This window comes from Physeter macrocephalus, chromosome 11, assembly GCF_002837175.3.
Source record: "Physeter macrocephalus isolate SW-GA chromosome 11, ASM283717v5, whole genome shotgun sequence".
Classification (NCBI taxonomy): Eukaryota; Metazoa; Chordata; class Mammalia; order Artiodactyla; family Physeteridae; genus Physeter; species Physeter macrocephalus.
In genome coordinates, this window is record NC_041224.1 from 157,201,705 (window position 1) to 157,218,966 (window position 17,262).

At 44.3% G+C, this 17,262-nt stretch overlaps 3 protein-coding genes across 10 annotated transcripts in view; 1 reads left to right on the forward strand and 2 right to left on the reverse strand.

The window, feature by feature from the left end:
• The window catches only part of NOXRED1 (NADP dependent oxidoreductase domain containing 1), a 31,170-nt gene extending 19,281 nt beyond the window's left edge, over nucleotides 1-11,889 (reverse strand). Inside the window, exons 1-6 of the mRNA XM_028496232.2 lie at nucleotides 11,592-11,889; nucleotides 9,599-9,770; nucleotides 7,691-7,887; nucleotides 2,458-2,638; nucleotides 1,743-1,894; nucleotides 865-1,087 (exon numbers count right to left, since the gene is read on the reverse strand). Of these exons, the coding sequence (XP_028352033.1) occupies nucleotides 865-1,087; nucleotides 1,743-1,894; nucleotides 2,458-2,638; nucleotides 7,691-7,887; nucleotides 9,599-9,770; nucleotides 11,592-11,637 (971 nt within the window). The 5' untranslated portion in view covers nucleotides 11,638-11,889. The remainder of the gene's footprint in view (nucleotides 1-864; nucleotides 1,088-1,742; nucleotides 1,895-2,457; nucleotides 2,639-7,690; nucleotides 7,888-9,598; nucleotides 9,771-11,591) is intronic.
• SAMD15 (sterile alpha motif domain containing 15) overlaps nucleotides 1-16,103 on the forward strand; it is a 64,522-nt gene extending 48,419 nt beyond the window's left edge. Inside the window, exon 3 of one of the 3 annotated variants that reach the window (XM_055088648.1) lies at nucleotides 3,620-3,881. In XM_055088648.1, coding sequence (XP_054944623.1) covers nucleotides 3,620-3,859 — 240 coding nt within the window. In that variant the 3' untranslated portion in view covers nucleotides 3,860-3,881. Of the gene's footprint in view, nucleotides 1-3,619; nucleotides 3,882-7,562; nucleotides 7,708-15,975 lie in introns of those variants that run through there. The other 2 variants (XM_024115428.3, XM_028496228.2) reach the window with 2 other exon arrangements.
• The window catches only part of VIPAS39 (VPS33B interacting protein, apical-basolateral polarity regulator, spe-39 homolog), a 29,879-nt gene continuing 22,306 nt past the window's right edge, over nucleotides 9,690-17,262 (reverse strand). For 5 of the 6 annotated variants that reach the window (XM_007121425.4, XM_007121426.4, XM_007121422.4 and 2 more), the window contains 3 exons: nucleotides 16,635-16,724; nucleotides 16,111-16,215; nucleotides 13,376-14,367 (listed from right to left, as the gene is read on the reverse strand). In XM_007121425.4, the coding sequence (XP_007121487.1) occupies nucleotides 14,347-14,367; nucleotides 16,111-16,215; nucleotides 16,635-16,724 (216 nt within the window). In that variant the 3' untranslated portion in view covers nucleotides 13,376-14,346. Of the gene's footprint in view, nucleotides 9,771-13,375; nucleotides 14,368-16,110; nucleotides 16,216-16,634; nucleotides 16,725-17,262 lie in introns of those variants that run through there. The other variant, XR_008618717.1, reaches the window with a different exon arrangement.

Below are 17,262 nucleotides of genomic sequence, written 5' to 3' on the forward strand. Positions count from 1 at the left end.
GCAGTGGTTGAGTCCGCCTGCCGATGCAGGGGACACGGGTTCGTGCCCCGGTCCAGGAAGATCCCACATGCCGCGGAGCGGCTGGGCCCATGAGCCATGGCCGCTGAGCCTGCGTGTCCGGAGCCTGTGCTCCGCAGCGGGAGAGGCCACAACAGTGAGAGGCCCGCGTACCGCGAAAAAAAAAAAAAAAAAAAAAAAAAAGAATGATCTAACAGTTATCAAGCTATAGTGAAATGGCACTCTCATACACTATTGGTAGAAATATAAGTATCACTTTTTTGATAAGCAATTTAGGAATACCTATCAAACATAAACTATATATAACCTCTGACCCAGAAATTCTATTGGTACAAGTGTGCAAAGTTTAAGGATGAAATGTTCAAAGCAGCCCTTTGTGCAAAATGTGGGGCAGAGGGAACTACACTGCCATCAAGAGGAAATAGGATGAATAAATGTAGCTAAAGAAATGTATCCAGTGGGTGCCTGCACAGTATTCATAAATGAAATAGATATGATTGCACTAACATAGAATGGTGCCTATGATGTAGTAAGTATAATCCCCATGTTTCTAAAATATATATAGAGATACAGATATGCATATACATTATAATGACAATATAAATATATGTTTGTAAATGCATAGATAGAAAGACAAAAATACAAAAACCATCAGAGGTAAAGTCTATGAAAAGGGATTTGGGGGGCAAAGGAGGGCTCTCACTTTTCCACTAGTTGGATGTTTTTTTATAAGAATGTATTCGTTTTATACATTTCTAAAGATAACATAAAGGAAAAAGATAAAAAGCATCTGCTAAGAAAACAGTGTGGGAGAAGTTAGAATGGCCACTCGTCTTAATACTTTACCTTTTCCGAGACAGGTTCTTGGCATAGGCTTTGCTGACAAAATCTTGTGCTTGAAATTTTTGGAAAGACACTCTGTCTTTCTCACAGGCTTCCAAGTGCTTGGAGAGGAACAGTTCATTCAGAAGCTGCAGCACTTGTGAGTGGGGCATGTCCTTTGCTGTGCAGACATTTATGGCTGCATAGAACACTCCCTCCAACCACTTGATATTGAGGATTATTCCCCCTAAACGTCAATGAGAAAGGAAATACCAGTTAGCACCACCAAAAAGGTTTGCAGGGAACCTAGGACAAACCCCAGATGGTGAACAGCCACCTTCTCTCCAAGACAGTTTGGTTATATGAACCTCAAGATAAGCGCTCTTCCTTTCCAGGCCAAGAGCCCTGTGTGTGTCCTTTATAACACATCACATGTTGACCCTACCAGAGGAAGACAGATATGTTAATGTAGGCATTGCTGATAACAAATGCATCTCTAGAAATCTCTAGAATGGTCCTTGCCAGTAAGGCAAACTGCAAGGTTACAGTAAGGAAAAGCCATTTAGTCTCAGACACTGCATCCTCTGGTTTAAATAGGCACTCTCCTCTGGTTGTTTCCAATTCATCCTTAAAGGGTCCGATTAATCACACTTCTTAGCTTTCCCTAAAAAGGCTACTTTTTGCCACCAAAGCTGTTCCCATGTAAAACCTAAATAGCTGAGAATGTATCTAGCTTGTACTTACACACACACACACACACACACACACACACACACCCTCAGCACACATACATGCACGCACACGCACACACACGCACACACACACTCAGGGATTTACTAAGATAGCAACAGGCCAAGAGGAAGGTAATTTTTAAAAGTGCCAAAAATATCGTGAGCCATTACCAGCAGGACTGTAGGGACAGGTAGCCTGAAGAATCACAGGGTCTTGGAGAGCAGCTGTGATTTCCTTATTGGCCCCCCAGATGCTGGCAAGATCTTCAACACACTGATACTGAGGCCGCAAGACATTGGTGTGGTTCAGTAGGAGTTTCAACCTGAAAGTAAAGCCACCAACGCAGGAAGTGCAGGGCCCAGACTGGAATAAAGCAACACGTGACCCACTGAGTTTACATCCAGCCCCAACAATGTAGTCCCCTGCACAGCACTGCTCACAGGCAAACGCAGGTGTGGGTCGGCACTGGGGCACTACATCTTAGCTGGATTGTTCACCCATCCACTTAACACTTATTCAATGTCACCATGAGCCAGGCACTGAACTAGACACTCGAGATACAAAAATAATTTCTGACACATGCTCCAGATCAATTTTCATGCTGTTGAGTGGCGTACAAGGGGAACACTAATCAGCTTCAAGTAGTTGGAAGTAATGCTCTACCGCAGTTCTAAACATTTGCACATCAAAGAAAAGGTCCCACCCACAAGTGCTGTTAGTGGAAAAGTGGGGAAGACACAATTTCAAAGGCTGGCTGGGTCCTTCTGCCAATGAAGCTGCTTCTGCCTTATGACTGGGAATGACCAACTCCAAGAGGTAGGGGCCAGGGTGGAGATGATGAGACAGAGCAGTTCTGCCAATGCTGTGCTCACCCTAACAAGATACCTGGGTAGTGGGACGGCAGCTACAAAGCTGTACACAATGCAGGCTTTTCCAAGGCTGGTTTGAATTTCTACACAGATATTAGACAGCTGAGATGGCAGGCAGCAGAGGAATATCACGTTGGCCCACTCCACCAGAGAAGAGTTATGGTAAAAGCACTGGATCCCCAGTTTCTTGAATTCATCTGGGAGGGAATAAAAGAAGTCAGAAAGATCACAGTACAAAAAACTTTGAACTCAACATCAACTGTGGGGAGAGGATGACAATTATTTCATCTCAAGTCTTGTCACCACATAAATCAAAAGAGATTCCCTCATGCCTTCTAAAAGCCACGCAGCAAAGCCCTGACCCCATGACTATGGCAGCAGGTGCCACTGCAGCAGTGCTCGAGATTTTAAGATAATTCATCCTTATCTTATGTTTTAGACCAAATGCTAGAATTTTTCAGAGTTTTTTTTTTAGGAAGAAAAAAAGTCTGAATGAAGCCTTCTCCAATTTACAGAATTCATCGTGTACCAGATAATGTACAAAGTACATACGTTATCTAAGGGAATCTCATAAGGACCTTATGAGACAGAGGCTAGTATTATTCCTATATTATAGATGCAGAAACTGAGGCTTCAAGAATTCTGTGACTGGGCCAAAGTTAAACAGCTTAACTGGCTTGAAATGGTGGGAAAGACTGAGAGAGTGGAAGAGTATAGGGCAGAGGATGGGAGGAATTTGGAAAAATATGCTTATAGTTTCAGTAAAGTGTACACAATTTAATGTCAATCAGATATTTATAAATGTAGAAAGAAATGTGATAACTCATGTAGTTGCTAAAACCACTTCTTGGTAGTTAATCATTTAATTGTACTTACTGTGATCTGGATCCTCAAAAGTAAAAATGTGAACTCACATATGGTAGTATGTTTTAAGTGTTATCAGAGAACAGGATGTTAGACATTGCAGAGGTCAGTTCTTCTCTTAACCACCACAAGTATGTGATAAAGTTGATGCTGAGGTTATCTGGGTACTCAGGTACTTCCAGGTAGGAAGATACACAGGACAAAGAAGAACTTTAGAAAACATGCACATCTGCTCTTCTTCCATATGTGGTTCTCAAAAGTGCACAGAAGCTGATGCTGAGAATTTTGAATTTTTTTTTTTTTTTTTTTTGCAGTATGCGGGCCTCTCACTGTTGTGGCCTCTCCCGTTGCGGAGCACAGGCTCCGGATGCGCAGGCTCAGCGGCCACGGCTCACGGGCCCAGCCGCTCCGCGGCATGTAGGATCCTCCCGGACCGGGGCACGAACCCGTGTCCCCTGCATCGGCAGGAGGACTCTCAACCACTGCACCACCAGGGAAGCCCGAGCATTTTGAATTCTTGCTTCCTTAATACAACATACAGTGATATACTATAACTGTAATTTTATTATTAATAAACATTGCTTCCCAGAAAAATATATGCATTTTATTGAAATGTCATATATACTGGTCCTATTGATGAGATTTAAGAAATCTGCCTTGAGGGGTTAAGATTTTTTTAGTTTCCTTAATATAGAAGGAACATTTACAAATCAATAAGAAAAATCATACAGGCATCCAACAGAAAAATTGAACAAAAAGGAACTCAAAAATGATGAAATTGCAATAAGCCTATACAAAATTTTAATTCTTCTAGTGATCAGTGAAAGACATATTAAAATAAGAAAAATTGTAAAGGCATATTAAAATGGTGATTAAAAAAAAAAGATTCCCAGAATTGACAAGCGTGTAGTAAAATGGGTATTCTTACACACTGTTGATGAAAGTTTATACCTGAACAACATCCTTTGTAGGTCAGTTTGAAAAAATATATTAGAAGTTTCTTTAAAAATTAAATATACCTACCATATGACCCAGCCACCCCATTCCCAAGTGTTTACTCAAGAAAAATTAAAGCATTTCTCCACACCAATATTTGTAACACAAATGTTCATAATAGCTTTATTTGTAATAGCCCCAAACTGGAAACAACCTGAATGTCCATCAACAGAGGAATAGATGAACTATGGAATATCCATGCAATAAAACACTACTCAGAAATAAAAAGAATATCAATACATGAAACAACATGGATATATCTCAAAATAATTATGCAGAGTGAAACAATTCAGACCATTGCAGGGAGGGATAAATTAGGAATTTGGGAGTAACATATACACACTACTATATACAAAATAAACAATAAGGACCTACTGTATAGCACAGGGAACTACACTCAATATTTTGTAATAACCTATATGGGAAAAGAATCTGAAAAAGAATATATGTATATAGAATATATTCTGTATAATATATTCCATATATATACATATAACTGAATATATATAACTGAATCACTTTGCTGTACATCTGAAACTAACACAACATTGTAAATCAACTATACTTCAATAAAAAAATTAATTATAACGAGAATTCAGACCAAAGAAAAAGTACAAACTGTATGACTCCATTTATACAAAATTCTACAAAATGCAAACTAATCGGTAATAACAGAAATCAGATCAGTGGGGATTTCCCTGGTGGCGCAGTGGTTGGGAGTCCACCTGCCAATGCAGGGGACACGGGTTTGAGCCCTGGTCTGGGAAGATCCCACATGCCATGGAGCAACTAAGCTATACAAAATAAACAATAAGGACCTACTGTATAGCACAGGGAACTACACTCAATATTTTGTAATAACCTATATGGGAAAAGAATCTGAAAAAGAATATATGTATATAGAATATATTCTGTATAATATATTCCATATATATACATATAACTGAATATATATAACTGAATCACTTTGCTGTACATCTGAAACTAACACAACATTGTAAATCAACTATACTTCAATAAAAAAATTAATTATAACGAGAATTCAGACCAAAGAAAAAGTACAAACTGTATGACTCCATTTATACAAAATTCTACAAAATGCAAACTAATCGGTAATAACAGAAATCAGATCAGTGGGGATTTCCCTGGTGGCGCAGTGGTTGGGAGTCCACCTGCCAATGCAGGGGACACGGGTTTGAGCCCTGGTCTGGGAAGATCCCACATGCCGTGGAGCAACTAAGCCCATGCGCCACAACTACTGAGCCTGTGCTCTAGAGCCTGCACGCCGTAACTACTGAAGCCTGCGCGCCTAGAACCTGTGCTCCGCAACAAGAGAAGCCAATGCAATGAGAAGCCCACGCACCACAACGAAGAATAGCCCCTGCTCTCTGCAACTAGGGAAAGCCCGCATGCAGCAACGAAGGCCCAACGCAGCTAAAAAAAAAAATAAATAAACAATTAATTAAAAAAAAAAAAAGAAATCAGATCAGTGGTTTCCTGAGTGGGTTCTGCAGGGAGGTAGAGAGATTCATTACCTTGATTACGTTGATGGTTTCACAGGAGCATACATGTGTCACAAAATATCAAACTGTACACTTTTATTTTTTAAATTTATTTTTAAAATATTTATTTATTTACTTAGGCTGCACTGGGTCCTTAGTTGCGGCACGCAGGATCTTTCAGTTGCGGCATGCAGGCTTCTTAGTTGCAGCATGTGGACTTCTTAATTGTGGCATGCATGTGGGATCTAGTTCCCCGACCAGGGATTGAACCTGGGACCCGTGCATTGGGAGCTAAGTCTTACCCACTGGACCACCACGGAAGTCCCTGTACACTTTTTTAAAAATTTATTTATTTATTTATTTATTTTCTTTTTTTTTGGCTGCATTGGGTCTTAGTTGCAGTATGCGGGATCTTGGTTGAGGCATGCGGGATCTTTTTTTCGTTGCCGTGCGCGGGCTCTTCATTGTGGTGCTCGGGCTTCTCTCTCGTTGTGGCTGTGGATTTTCTCTCTCTAGTTGTGGCACGCGGACTCCAGAGCATGTGGGCTCTGTACTTTGCGGCTTGTGGGCTCTCTTGTTGAGGTGCGTGAGCTCAGCAGTTGTGGCACACGGGCTTAGTTGCCCTGCAGCATGTGGGATCTTAGTTCCCTGACCAGGGATTGAACCCACGTCCCCTGCTTTGGAAGGCAGATTATTTACCACTGGACCACCGGGGAAGTCCCCATGTACACTATTAAAATGTGCGGTTTAGGACTTCCCCGGTGGTCCAGTGGTTAAGACTCCGCACTTCAATGCAAGGGGCACAGGTTCGATCCCTGGTTGGGGAACTAAGATCCCACATGCCTTGTAGCCTGGCCAAGAAATTTTTTTTTAAATGTACAGTTTATTACATACAAAGTATATCTTAATAAAGCTGTACCTGTACTTTGACCTAGTAATTTTGTTTTTTAAATTATGTACAAGGAAGTCCTACTAAATAAGGCACAGTTACATAAATTATCATACAGTCATACTTAGGAATACTATACAACCTGAAAATCATGAGTTTGAAGACAGTCAAATAATATGAGAATAGGCTCATGATACATTAAGTGAAAAAAGCAGGATACAAAAAGCTTTGTAGAGTGTTAATTACTGATATAATCTGATATAATGACAGGAAAAAATGGGAAAGAAATGATAACCCTGCTAGGAGAATTATAGGTAGTTATTATTTACTTCCCTATAGAGTAGTTTTCTAAATTTTCTATAACATTCATGTATTATTTTACATTAAAATCTTTTTTGAAGTATAATTTACATATAATGCAACACACAGATCTGAAGTAAATAGTTTGATCAACTTTGACAAATGCATACACCTATGTAACTCACACCTCTCTCGAGATACAGAATATTTCCAACTCCCCAGAAAGTTCCCTTGGGCCTCTTCTCAGTCTCCCCAGAAGCAATCACTCTTCTGATTTCTATCACCATAAGTTAATAAATGGAATCATTATAAAACTTAAAAAAAATTTTTCAGTAAATGTTATTTAAAAAAAATAAGGCCAAATATTTGGAACTGGTAAACACCACTCAGACGCTAACTGGTCCAGTTAGAAAATTTGAATTCTGTTTGGAAAGCTTCTCTACATCAAAGACCCAGAAAGATATCTCGCCACCAAGGACACAGGGAGGAGAGATGGATATAAATATTTAGGTGGAGAAGAAAGTTGCTTTAGGGAACAAGTTAAAAAACCATCTTTCTGGCTTTTCTCAGGGCCAGCAAGCTGAGAACTCGGCATGCTGTATGCGAGGATTCCTCTTTTGAGGGACCCTTTCAAAATGGCCTCGTCACCACCTAAAGAGCACACCCAAGCCTCCCTTCTACTGCGCAGTGCTCCTCACCCAGGGCCTCTGGCCTCCGAGTGGAGATCCTCAGGCTGTCAGCTGGGATGGGGACAAGCTGAAGCAGTGTATGAGCCAGCTGCTTCCCAAGGTGGCCGCCTCCAATGATGCCCACCTTTAACGCATCGTCATCAGGAGTGTCTTCACGCAATCCGGTCAAGCGACATCTAGAAGTTTGCTTCTCCTGTAATGATTTTCTGGAGAATGATTCTCTGGAGAATGAACACAGACACACACCCAAGTAAACGCAGACCCTTAGTCCTTCTTGACTGTCAACCTCTGACGTTCTCTGGTTTAATTTCCTCACGTGCAGCCTGCTGTGACACCTTAAGTACTTCAGAGAGAAGAATTCCAATTATGTCCCACTGATCCAGCTTCAATGATGGAATGAAATGTTACTCCTGAGTGAATTTTCCAGGAAGTAAAGCATACCCCTTTCAAAGGATCAGAACGTGTTCAAAACATTCTCAAGTGAACATTTTTTTGGTTATATGTATTGTGCATTTCCCTGCCTTCTTAAATACAAGGTCTGACTATTTAACCATTCCTTTGACTCAGGACCATCACTGTGAACAGCCTAATTACAATTACACCTTATCCTGGAACATGGGGACCCAGTTCCTTCATTGTTTCCTGTGCAGACAGCCGTCAATTTCCATCTCCATCAGGATGAGTGCACCCCTCTCCTACTATACACCTCCTCTTTCTAGTTTGCTATTTCAGTTCTGCACAAACCCAGGAAACCGCATAACTCAGCTTTTTCCCAAACGTAATGATTTATAAAAGTAAACGGTTTATAAGGGAAAACAGACCTAAGAAACTGAGGATCAAGGATCTGAGGCCACTCTTTCTGGAGGTTCACTTGACCCAAGGTGAAAAAGTCTGACCTCTGAATACATAAGGCATTTGTTACGTTGTTATATGGCAATCTTATATCTGTTCTGTATTTCTGTGAAAACTGGAGTCTTAAAGCTCTGGAGTTTCCATGTAAGCATCACAAGCCCCATTCTATTTAAGGCTTCTCTTTTGGTTAAAAGGAGAGCATTTTCTCTCTGTGCCTGATCTTTCCAAATAGAAGATGCCTCCTGGAAGTTTCCCATATTGGTTTCTCATCACTCATCTTGGAGGCAGCCAGTAGGTTTACGCATCCTTATCAGTCAGCCAGTCAGCAAACTTCTTGGGTAGTCTGCCTCCTCGGGTATGTGCTGTATCTATAACATGTTTAATTCAGATCTGGTCCCACCATCTAGGAATTAATCTAATTTCAGAGAAAAGTAAACTGAGAAGCAGACTGAGGGGTTGGGGGGTGGGGACAAATGCTCCAGGAGTGACCTAGAGTTACAGAATCCAGGAGCCTAGTCCTAGGTACTTGGCTCTCACACACCTCCTATTTAAGCGTCAGAAGCCAGGACTGGACTGAGAGCTTCTTTGAAAATCAGTATTCCTGGTTTCAGGCAAGTCATCGGGCCATAAGGACCCCCAAATTCCCAGGAGGCTTTCTTGTGAGGAAGCATTCCACTGTTAGCTCAGACCCAAAAGAAAAAAATGGCCCAATTTTCAGCCAATAGCCATGGAATGGCTAATGATTAGTAGCTGTGGCAGACAAGCTGGTCATCCTGATGAGGGAGTGAATGACAGGATGGATGGATGAACGAATGGATTATTTAATGTCTACTCACCAAAAGGAAATCACCACTAATCCGTGGCTTTATTACATAAACACAGCCAAGGGACCCTGGTATGCACTTCCCTGGTGCTTTCAGACCAGGAGTACTTGAGTGTGGGTTGGAAAAGGTAGGAGGACACTCCCCCTGCCAAAGTTATTCTCCAATATAAAAAGTTTAAGTCATCTGGATTCTCTGCAGTGAGATTCTTCTCCGTCTGCCTGACCTTGGAGACCCAGCTTACCTCAAATTATGGAGTAGTTTGCAGAAGAAGGTTGCGTGGGCACAGGCCTTGGTCATTAGCCCATGAGAACGGCCCAGCAAATACAGCCAGCTGTGGTCTTCCTCTTGAATCCCATACTCAAACTGCAGTGTCTCAAGGTCCTCTAGCATGTCCATCTCCAAACCAGCATCTCCTGCAACAACAGATACCAATCAACTCGGCTCCCTGTCCGGGAAGAAGAAGGAGTCTATGCAGGAGGGTGTGTGTGCCCAAGTCTCAGGATCTCCTGATGGTGGCTTCAGCACCTCTCCTCCCAGTTCTGAACTGGCAGCTCTCATCCGCTTCTCTGAGTGTGAGTCCTGGAGAATTCCTAAGCACTGACTACCCGTGAATCAGGAATACTGAATTCATGAAAAACCTGGACAAAATCCATATAGGCTCCAGGCACAGTTTTCAGCAGATGCATTTACATTAACAATGGGTTTCACAGGCACTCTTCTCCCTTCCATTCTCTCCTAGATTTTAGAAATAGGACTGAACACTTAGACCACATTTCACAGAAATTCTCCCCTTTCACTAAACTCTGTGTTCCCCACAGGGTAGAAAAGAACCCAAACTAAATATCACGGTCCTTTGTCTAGGGCAGGGACATCTAGATTTTAGAAAATGAAGCCAGAGAGGTATAAGCCCATCCACATACATCTCTCACCAACCAAACAGAGGAGAAGATGGCTCTGCTCCTCAGTGGTTCTGGTCCTGGAGGGTAAGAACTACATTTTCACGGAGAATTACCCAAGAAGGTTGTCATTATGACTCCTTAGCTACCAGATTACTTCCGTCTTGGAGCCTTAAAGGGGCCAGCCCCACTTAGAGGTTTTCCAGACCTGCAACATGAGGGCAAGAATTCCTTCACTACTTCTTGGAGTACTACACCAGGGCAGTATGGGATCCCCCTTTTCCCAACAGAAGTTTCTAGACTTCGTTTTTTTTGTTTTTTTTTTTGCAGACTGCAATATCATACAGATCTTAGCACTACTCAGTTATTTTTCAAACCCCTTCTTTTTGTGTTCAAGAAATCAATGAATAAATAAATAAAACAATAAACAAAACAATAGATAAAATAAATTCTGGGGATCTAATGTACATCATGGTGACTATAGGTAAGAATACTGTATTGTCTACTTGAAATTTGCTAAGAGTAGATCTTAAGTGTTCTCACCACACACAGAAAAAAGGTAACTGTGAGGCGATGGACACGACACATTAATTAACTTGACTGTGGTACTAATGTCACAGTGTATATCAAATCATATTGTTATCACTTAAATAAATACAATATTTATTTGTCAATTATACCTCAGTAAAGCTGGGAAAAATAATATTCAAAACTCTAATCTATTTTATAGCAATGGCAAAATTGAGATCAGAATTCAAAACTGCTCCTCTCTAACCTGCTTTTTAAATTTAAAAAAAATTTTTATTGAGGTGAAATTCACAAAACAGCCATTAAAAAGTGAACAATTCAGTATATTCAGTGTTGTTCACCCAGTACCTCTAGTTCCAAAACATTTTCAACTCCCACCAAAGGAAAAGCTATACCCAATAAGCAGTTACTCCCCATTTCCTCCCCACCCTCCCACTCAGCCCCTGGCAACCACATATCTGTTTTTTATCTCTGTGAAATTACCTTTTCTGGCTATTTCACATGAATGGAATCATACAAAACGTGACCTTTAGTATCTGGCTTCTCTAATCCCTTTTGTAGGAGGGCTGTTAGGTCACTCTCTCAATCGCTTTAAAAGCAGAGTCTCCAGCACTTGAAGTGAAGAGCAGACAAGTTTTCAAGTCTAAGAAACCCTTCCTTAGACCGTAACAGTGGGTAGGCCATCTGCATGTTGCAAGTGATGTTTCCTCATCGGAAGGAAAGAGACGCTCAAAACCTTCCAGCTCAGCATGACAACGCAGCACACGTTAACTTGTATAAGCGTGGATTCTAGACCCATCCTTTACTTACGCATTCTCAAAAACGGGGATCTGCTGCTTGTGGCTTTGTAACACATCGAGTTGGCTAGGCTGAACTACATTTCCCAGCATTCCCTTCCCTGTCTGTTTCCAGTTAGGGTGTGCCACCACAGGACAGGTTTCCGTGCAGGATCTGGAAGTGGAAGTGCAGCAGCCATTTGTGCTTGTGAGGCTGGGCGGACACTTTCGCTGTCTGCGGGCGGCGCTGTTGCTGTGGGGCAGCAGTTGGGCCCGCAACTGATATACCTTCCCTGGGATCCTCCTGTAGCTTCTCACACTCCTGGGCCAGGTGTGTGTTCAGCTGTGTGACAAAGGCCACCAGTGAGCTTCCCCTGCAGGTCATCCACTTCCTCAGATTGGAGGCGGTGAGAACTGGCCGAGGTTCCAGTCCATCCTCATGGGCTCCAGCTCATCCTTGCTCCCCCTCCCCTCACTTTTTATCCATCTTCCCTTCCCCACTGCCTGCCCTGTGGATTTCTAGCTCTACCACCAGACATGAAGATAACCTTCCAGAGACTGTACCAGCTGCCATACTTGAGCAAGGTCAAAGCCCTGTAATGAGTCCCACATATGGAAAAGACAGGTAGACAGACTGGCAGACTATATACTCCTAGTGGTTCTGCTTCTCTAAATGAACCTTCATACACTAGTTAGGTCACCACTGTTTATTTGAAGATAGGCCAATAAACTTCAGCACAATTTAGCAAATTAAACTCCTGTTTCTTCAATAGCAAGAGGGCTGATCCGGAAAGGAACCAAATATGAGGTTACCTGGAATTGCAAAGGCCATTGCAAAGTACAGGAGCAAAGGATGGAATCTGATCCCCTTAGAGCAGGCTTTCTCCGCATTGGCACTATTGATATTTGGGGCCGGATAATTCTTTGTTGTAGGGAGCTGCCTGTGCATTGTAGGATCTTTAGTAGCATCCCTGGCCTCTATCCACTAGATGCCAGGAACTCCATCCAGCTGTGGCAACAAAAAGTGTCTCCAGGGCTTCCCTGGTGGCGCAGTGGTTAAGAATCCGCCTGCCAATGCAGGGGACACGGGTTCGAGTCCTGGTCCGGTTAGATCCCACGTGCCGCGGAGCAACTAAGCCCGTGCACCACGACTACTGAGCCTGCGCTCTAGAGCCCACGAGCCACAACTACTGAAGCCCATGCGCCTAGAGCCCGTGCTCCGCAACAAAGAGTAACCCCTGCTCGCCGCAACTAGAGAAAGCCCACGCACAGCAACGAAGACCCAATGCAGCCAATAAATAAATAAATAGATAGATAAATAAATAATAAATTCTTTTTTTTAAAAAAAGCGTGTCCAGATATTGACACGTCTCCTGGGGGGCAAAATTGCCTCCAGATGAGAACCACATTGCCTTAAAGCCTGCTGTGTGCCTCTGTACGAGCATCTTCTCTTCCCCCTACCACTTCACCCACTCCACACAGCCACGAGAGCACAGAATCCTACAAGCTCTGAGAGAATCGTGCCCTCCCCTCACAGATTAAGATAATGAGTTCAGGGAGAAGGGGACTCGCCCAGCACCACACAGCTTGTCAGTGGCAGAGCTGGGACGAGAGGCCAGGTCTTTAGCCAGTGGGCAGTGCTCCCTCTGTTAACCACACAGCCCTGCCTTGCCGTAAGCACTGTTACTCCACAGCCTGAAGTGTTGACAGGCTGCTGAATGCTGTCACCAAGGCAGATTTGTAGTGGTCCCAAGAGATGGGGCAAATGCTTCACTGTTCTGTACAAAATAACTGGGAGGGAAACAGAAGGCACCAAGGAAGAAGCAGCTTTATTAGGAGTCTAGGCATGTCTGGGAAACCCAGTTCAGTCACAGAGAAGAAAGACTAATATTGGTGCAGGAAACTGGCATTACAGAATATCCTCTTGAAAACCAACCATGAAACTAAAACCTCCATCTTAATAGCCTAACAGAAAAGCTGCTGAGTTTAGCCCCGGTGAAACTGGTGGAAGGTCCTAGTGAAATAATGAGGTTTGTGCAGAAAAGGAGAGCTTGCTCCAGCAATGGTGAATCTGAGCTCCATATAAGGTTAGGGGTCTGGGTGGGAGGGAAAGGTAAGGGGGATGCTCTCATCTCTCACACGAGGCCACCTCGGGGTGCAAGTGAGAGAGGAACCACAGTTTCTGTACAAAGGGAAGACCATGGCAGCAGAGGGACGCTGGCAATCTCTGTCATGAGGCGGAGGACTCTGTACAGTGTGAGGGCGCCTCCAACAGGTCCTGGAAACACTGGCAGCCCTTCCTGAGGCCCCCTGGGAGACAGCCATTCCGGTTCTGTCCTGACTTCCTTCACAGCAAAACTGCCAATGTCCAGCACCAAATCCAGGGCATAATTAGCTGAGGGGAATGGAGTGGCCACCCTATGATACCTGTACCTCTCAGTCGAGGAGACTTCCTTTCTGGAGCAGTCACTTTCCGCAGACCAAGAGAGATCTTGCCCAATATGGGCCCAATCTAGAAATTATTCCCACCTTCACACGAGCACCAGGTGGAGAGAGTCTCTCATGAGGCAAAGCTTCAGATCTTGCCCCTCAGATGATGTCCCCTGGACAAAAGATCGGTCTGAAGCTGTCGGTGCCCAGGTGCTAGCCTCTGTCCCGCGGGTAGCAGGCACTGCCTGTTGACGATGGGCCCAAGTGATGTGATGCTTAACTCTCCCAAGAAGAGTGCTCTCTACTTTCACAGGCAGGAAAGGAAGAAATGAGGCAGGTTTCAAGGGAGCTGATGCCACTTAATTCTTCCATCGAATTTGCTGTGAAAAAAACAAACAGCTACAGGTAATGTACGGAAAACAAAGCCCACAGCTACGGGTAATGTACGGAAAACAAGACCCACAGCTACGGGTAGTGTACGGGCCCACAGCTACGGGTAGTGCGCGGTAAACAAGGCCCACAGCTACGGGTAGTGCGCGGTAAACAAGGCCCACAGCTACGGGTAGTGCGCGGTAAACAAGGCCCACAGCTACGGGTAGTGCGCGGTAAACAAGGCCCACAGCTACGGGTAGTGCGCGGTAAACAAGGCCCACAGCTACGGGTAGTGCGCGGTAAACAAGGCCCACAGCTACGGGTAGTGCACGGAAAACAAGGCCCACAGCTACGGGTAGTGCGCGGTAAACAAGGCCCACAGCTACGGGTAGTGCACGGAAAACAAGGCCCACAGCTACGGGTAGTGCGCGGTAAACAAGGCCCACAGCTACGGGTAGTGCGCGGTAAACAAGGCCCACAGCTACGGGTAGTGCGCGGTAAACAAGGCCCACAGCTACGGGTAGTGCGCGGTAAACAAGGCCCACAGCTACGGGTAGTGCGCGGTAAACAAGGCCCACAGCTACGGGTAGTGCGCGGTAAACAAGGCCCACAGCTACGGGTAGTGTACGGAAAACAAGGCCCACAGCTACGGGTAGTGTACGGAAAACAAGGCCCACAGCTAGGGGTAGTGTACAGAAAACAAGGCCCACAGCTACGGGTAGTGTACGGTAAACAAGGCCCACAGCTACGGGTAGTACACGGAAAACAAGGCCCACAGCTACGGGTAGTGCGCGGAAAACAAGGCCCACAGCTACGGGTAGTGCACGGTAAACAAGGCCCACAGCTACGGGTAGTGCACGGTAAACAAGGCCCACAGCTACGGGTAGTGCACGGAAAACAAGGCCCACAGCTACGGGTAGTGCACGGTAAACAAGGCCCACAGCTACGGGTAGTGCACGGAAAACAAGGCCCACAGCTACGGGTAGTGCACGGAAAACAAGGCCGACAGCTACGGGTAGTGTACGGAAAACAAGGCCCACAGCTACGGGTAGTGAACGGAAAACAAGGCCCACAGCTATAGGTAGGGTAAGGAAAACAAGGATGGAGGGGGGAGGTTGAGGAAATAAATTTTTTAATGTGGGGGGGGGGAGTTCATTTATTTCAAGATGGATTAAATACCTATTCTGTATCTTACAAGCCTGATTTAGGGCATTTATTCTGGTTCTGCCTGCCTGAGGACAAAGATTCACTAGCTTTAGCTTATGGAAGTTTCCAAAATATCTGACAGGGACCTAAGCTCCACGTTAACAATAAGCTCAGCAATCTTATGCTATGAGAGATGAGTCAGCTGTGTTCCCCAAATAGCTAAAATCTATTTCACCCACTTCTTTCTTCCAACAGGTAAGTCACATCCAGCCCCAGGAAACTATACAGTTTGGATATTCTGAATCTGTAACGTTTGTTTCTAGACTCCCAGTAGTTAGTCCTTCCTACCTGCTAGGTTTAACAATGATCAGAGGACTACAACTGTCAGCCAAGGTCCCCACATCACCCTAATGTCATCCCACATCTCAGGAGTGATTTCTGCTGTTCTAACCAGTGCTTTTGCCCTGTAGGCCCATAGGCGACCCTTATCAAGAGATCCACAGGCTTGGCTGACAGCAATCCCATCCAGGCCATGGGAATATAAACTGTGCTACTCTATGAACTGTCTACTGACACTGCTGGAGGGGTAAGCTGCAGCTGCTCACCGAGCTGTTGAGAATGGCATCAATCTTCTCCTCCTCGGCAGATCCTTTATCCACCTTGCTCCTGTACGCCAGCAACTGCTGACGATCCTTCAGGTCCCGGCAAGTCTATCACCAAAACAGACAACAATAAAAACCACCAATCAGCCGTCTCCAGAGGGGCCTTTTTCCTTTTGTCACTCCCGTTTTGAGCTAAGGTTCAAGGAGAAGCCAGGAAGCTACAGTGGGATGACAGTGGGGTCAAGCACCCACTGAACTTCATGCTGAAGAGAAGTCTACAGAGGTTACGTGGCTTGATTCAGTTCTATGAATTCTCCAAGTGCAACGAATTTATAAAAGCAGAGAGAAACCAGTCAGAGGGCTGGGAAACTTATACAGGAGTGCTGGTCTCCAAACTAACTCTTGCCAGACCATTTTATCCACTGAGTTGAAACTGACAGACGAACCTCAGGATCTAGGACTTGAGACTATAATCTCCCACTTTCCACTGAGGTCTAACTCAGGGTTTTCATTTCTTACGGACTCACATCAATGACGACATCATGACACTTGAACTTGGTGGCTAAGTTCAACTTTGTGTCCACATCTTCCACCAGATTGACATACTCCTGTAATATCTGTGAAAAGAAGTACTTCTGATTAATGATTCCCAGATGTATTAAACCCAGAGCTCTGAAAGGTAGAAAAAAAATCCTGAAGAAGGAAAAGAGTCAGTATCTGCAGTCTACAATTCCCATCATCAACGACAGGACTAGTTTTGCAGAGGGAAATGAGGTAGACTCTCTGCAGTACCTCCATGCTCTCCCAGGAAAGAAGGGAAGGGCCCATTCCTCCTTATCCCGGAGCTAGATACCCATGCCAGCAACAGGTGTGCCCTAGATCTGACCCCGTGCTGTGCCCCCTTGCCCTTGATGTCCTTTCTCATTAAGTTCTCTTTTTGCATCATTTGAATAGTATGTCAGAACTCCACCCGGGCTAAACACAGTAGATGCTCCTCAGAGAGGGCAGACTGGGATTACTTCTTAAGGGCAGAGGAGAACTTCCTTCCCTGGCCTTTTCTATGTCAAGGTGCAGTATAGCCATTATGCTGCCTTTAAGATAAGACCAGGGCAGGTCAAGTCTCCCATCGCTGAGCACTAGAGGCTGAAAGTTAGG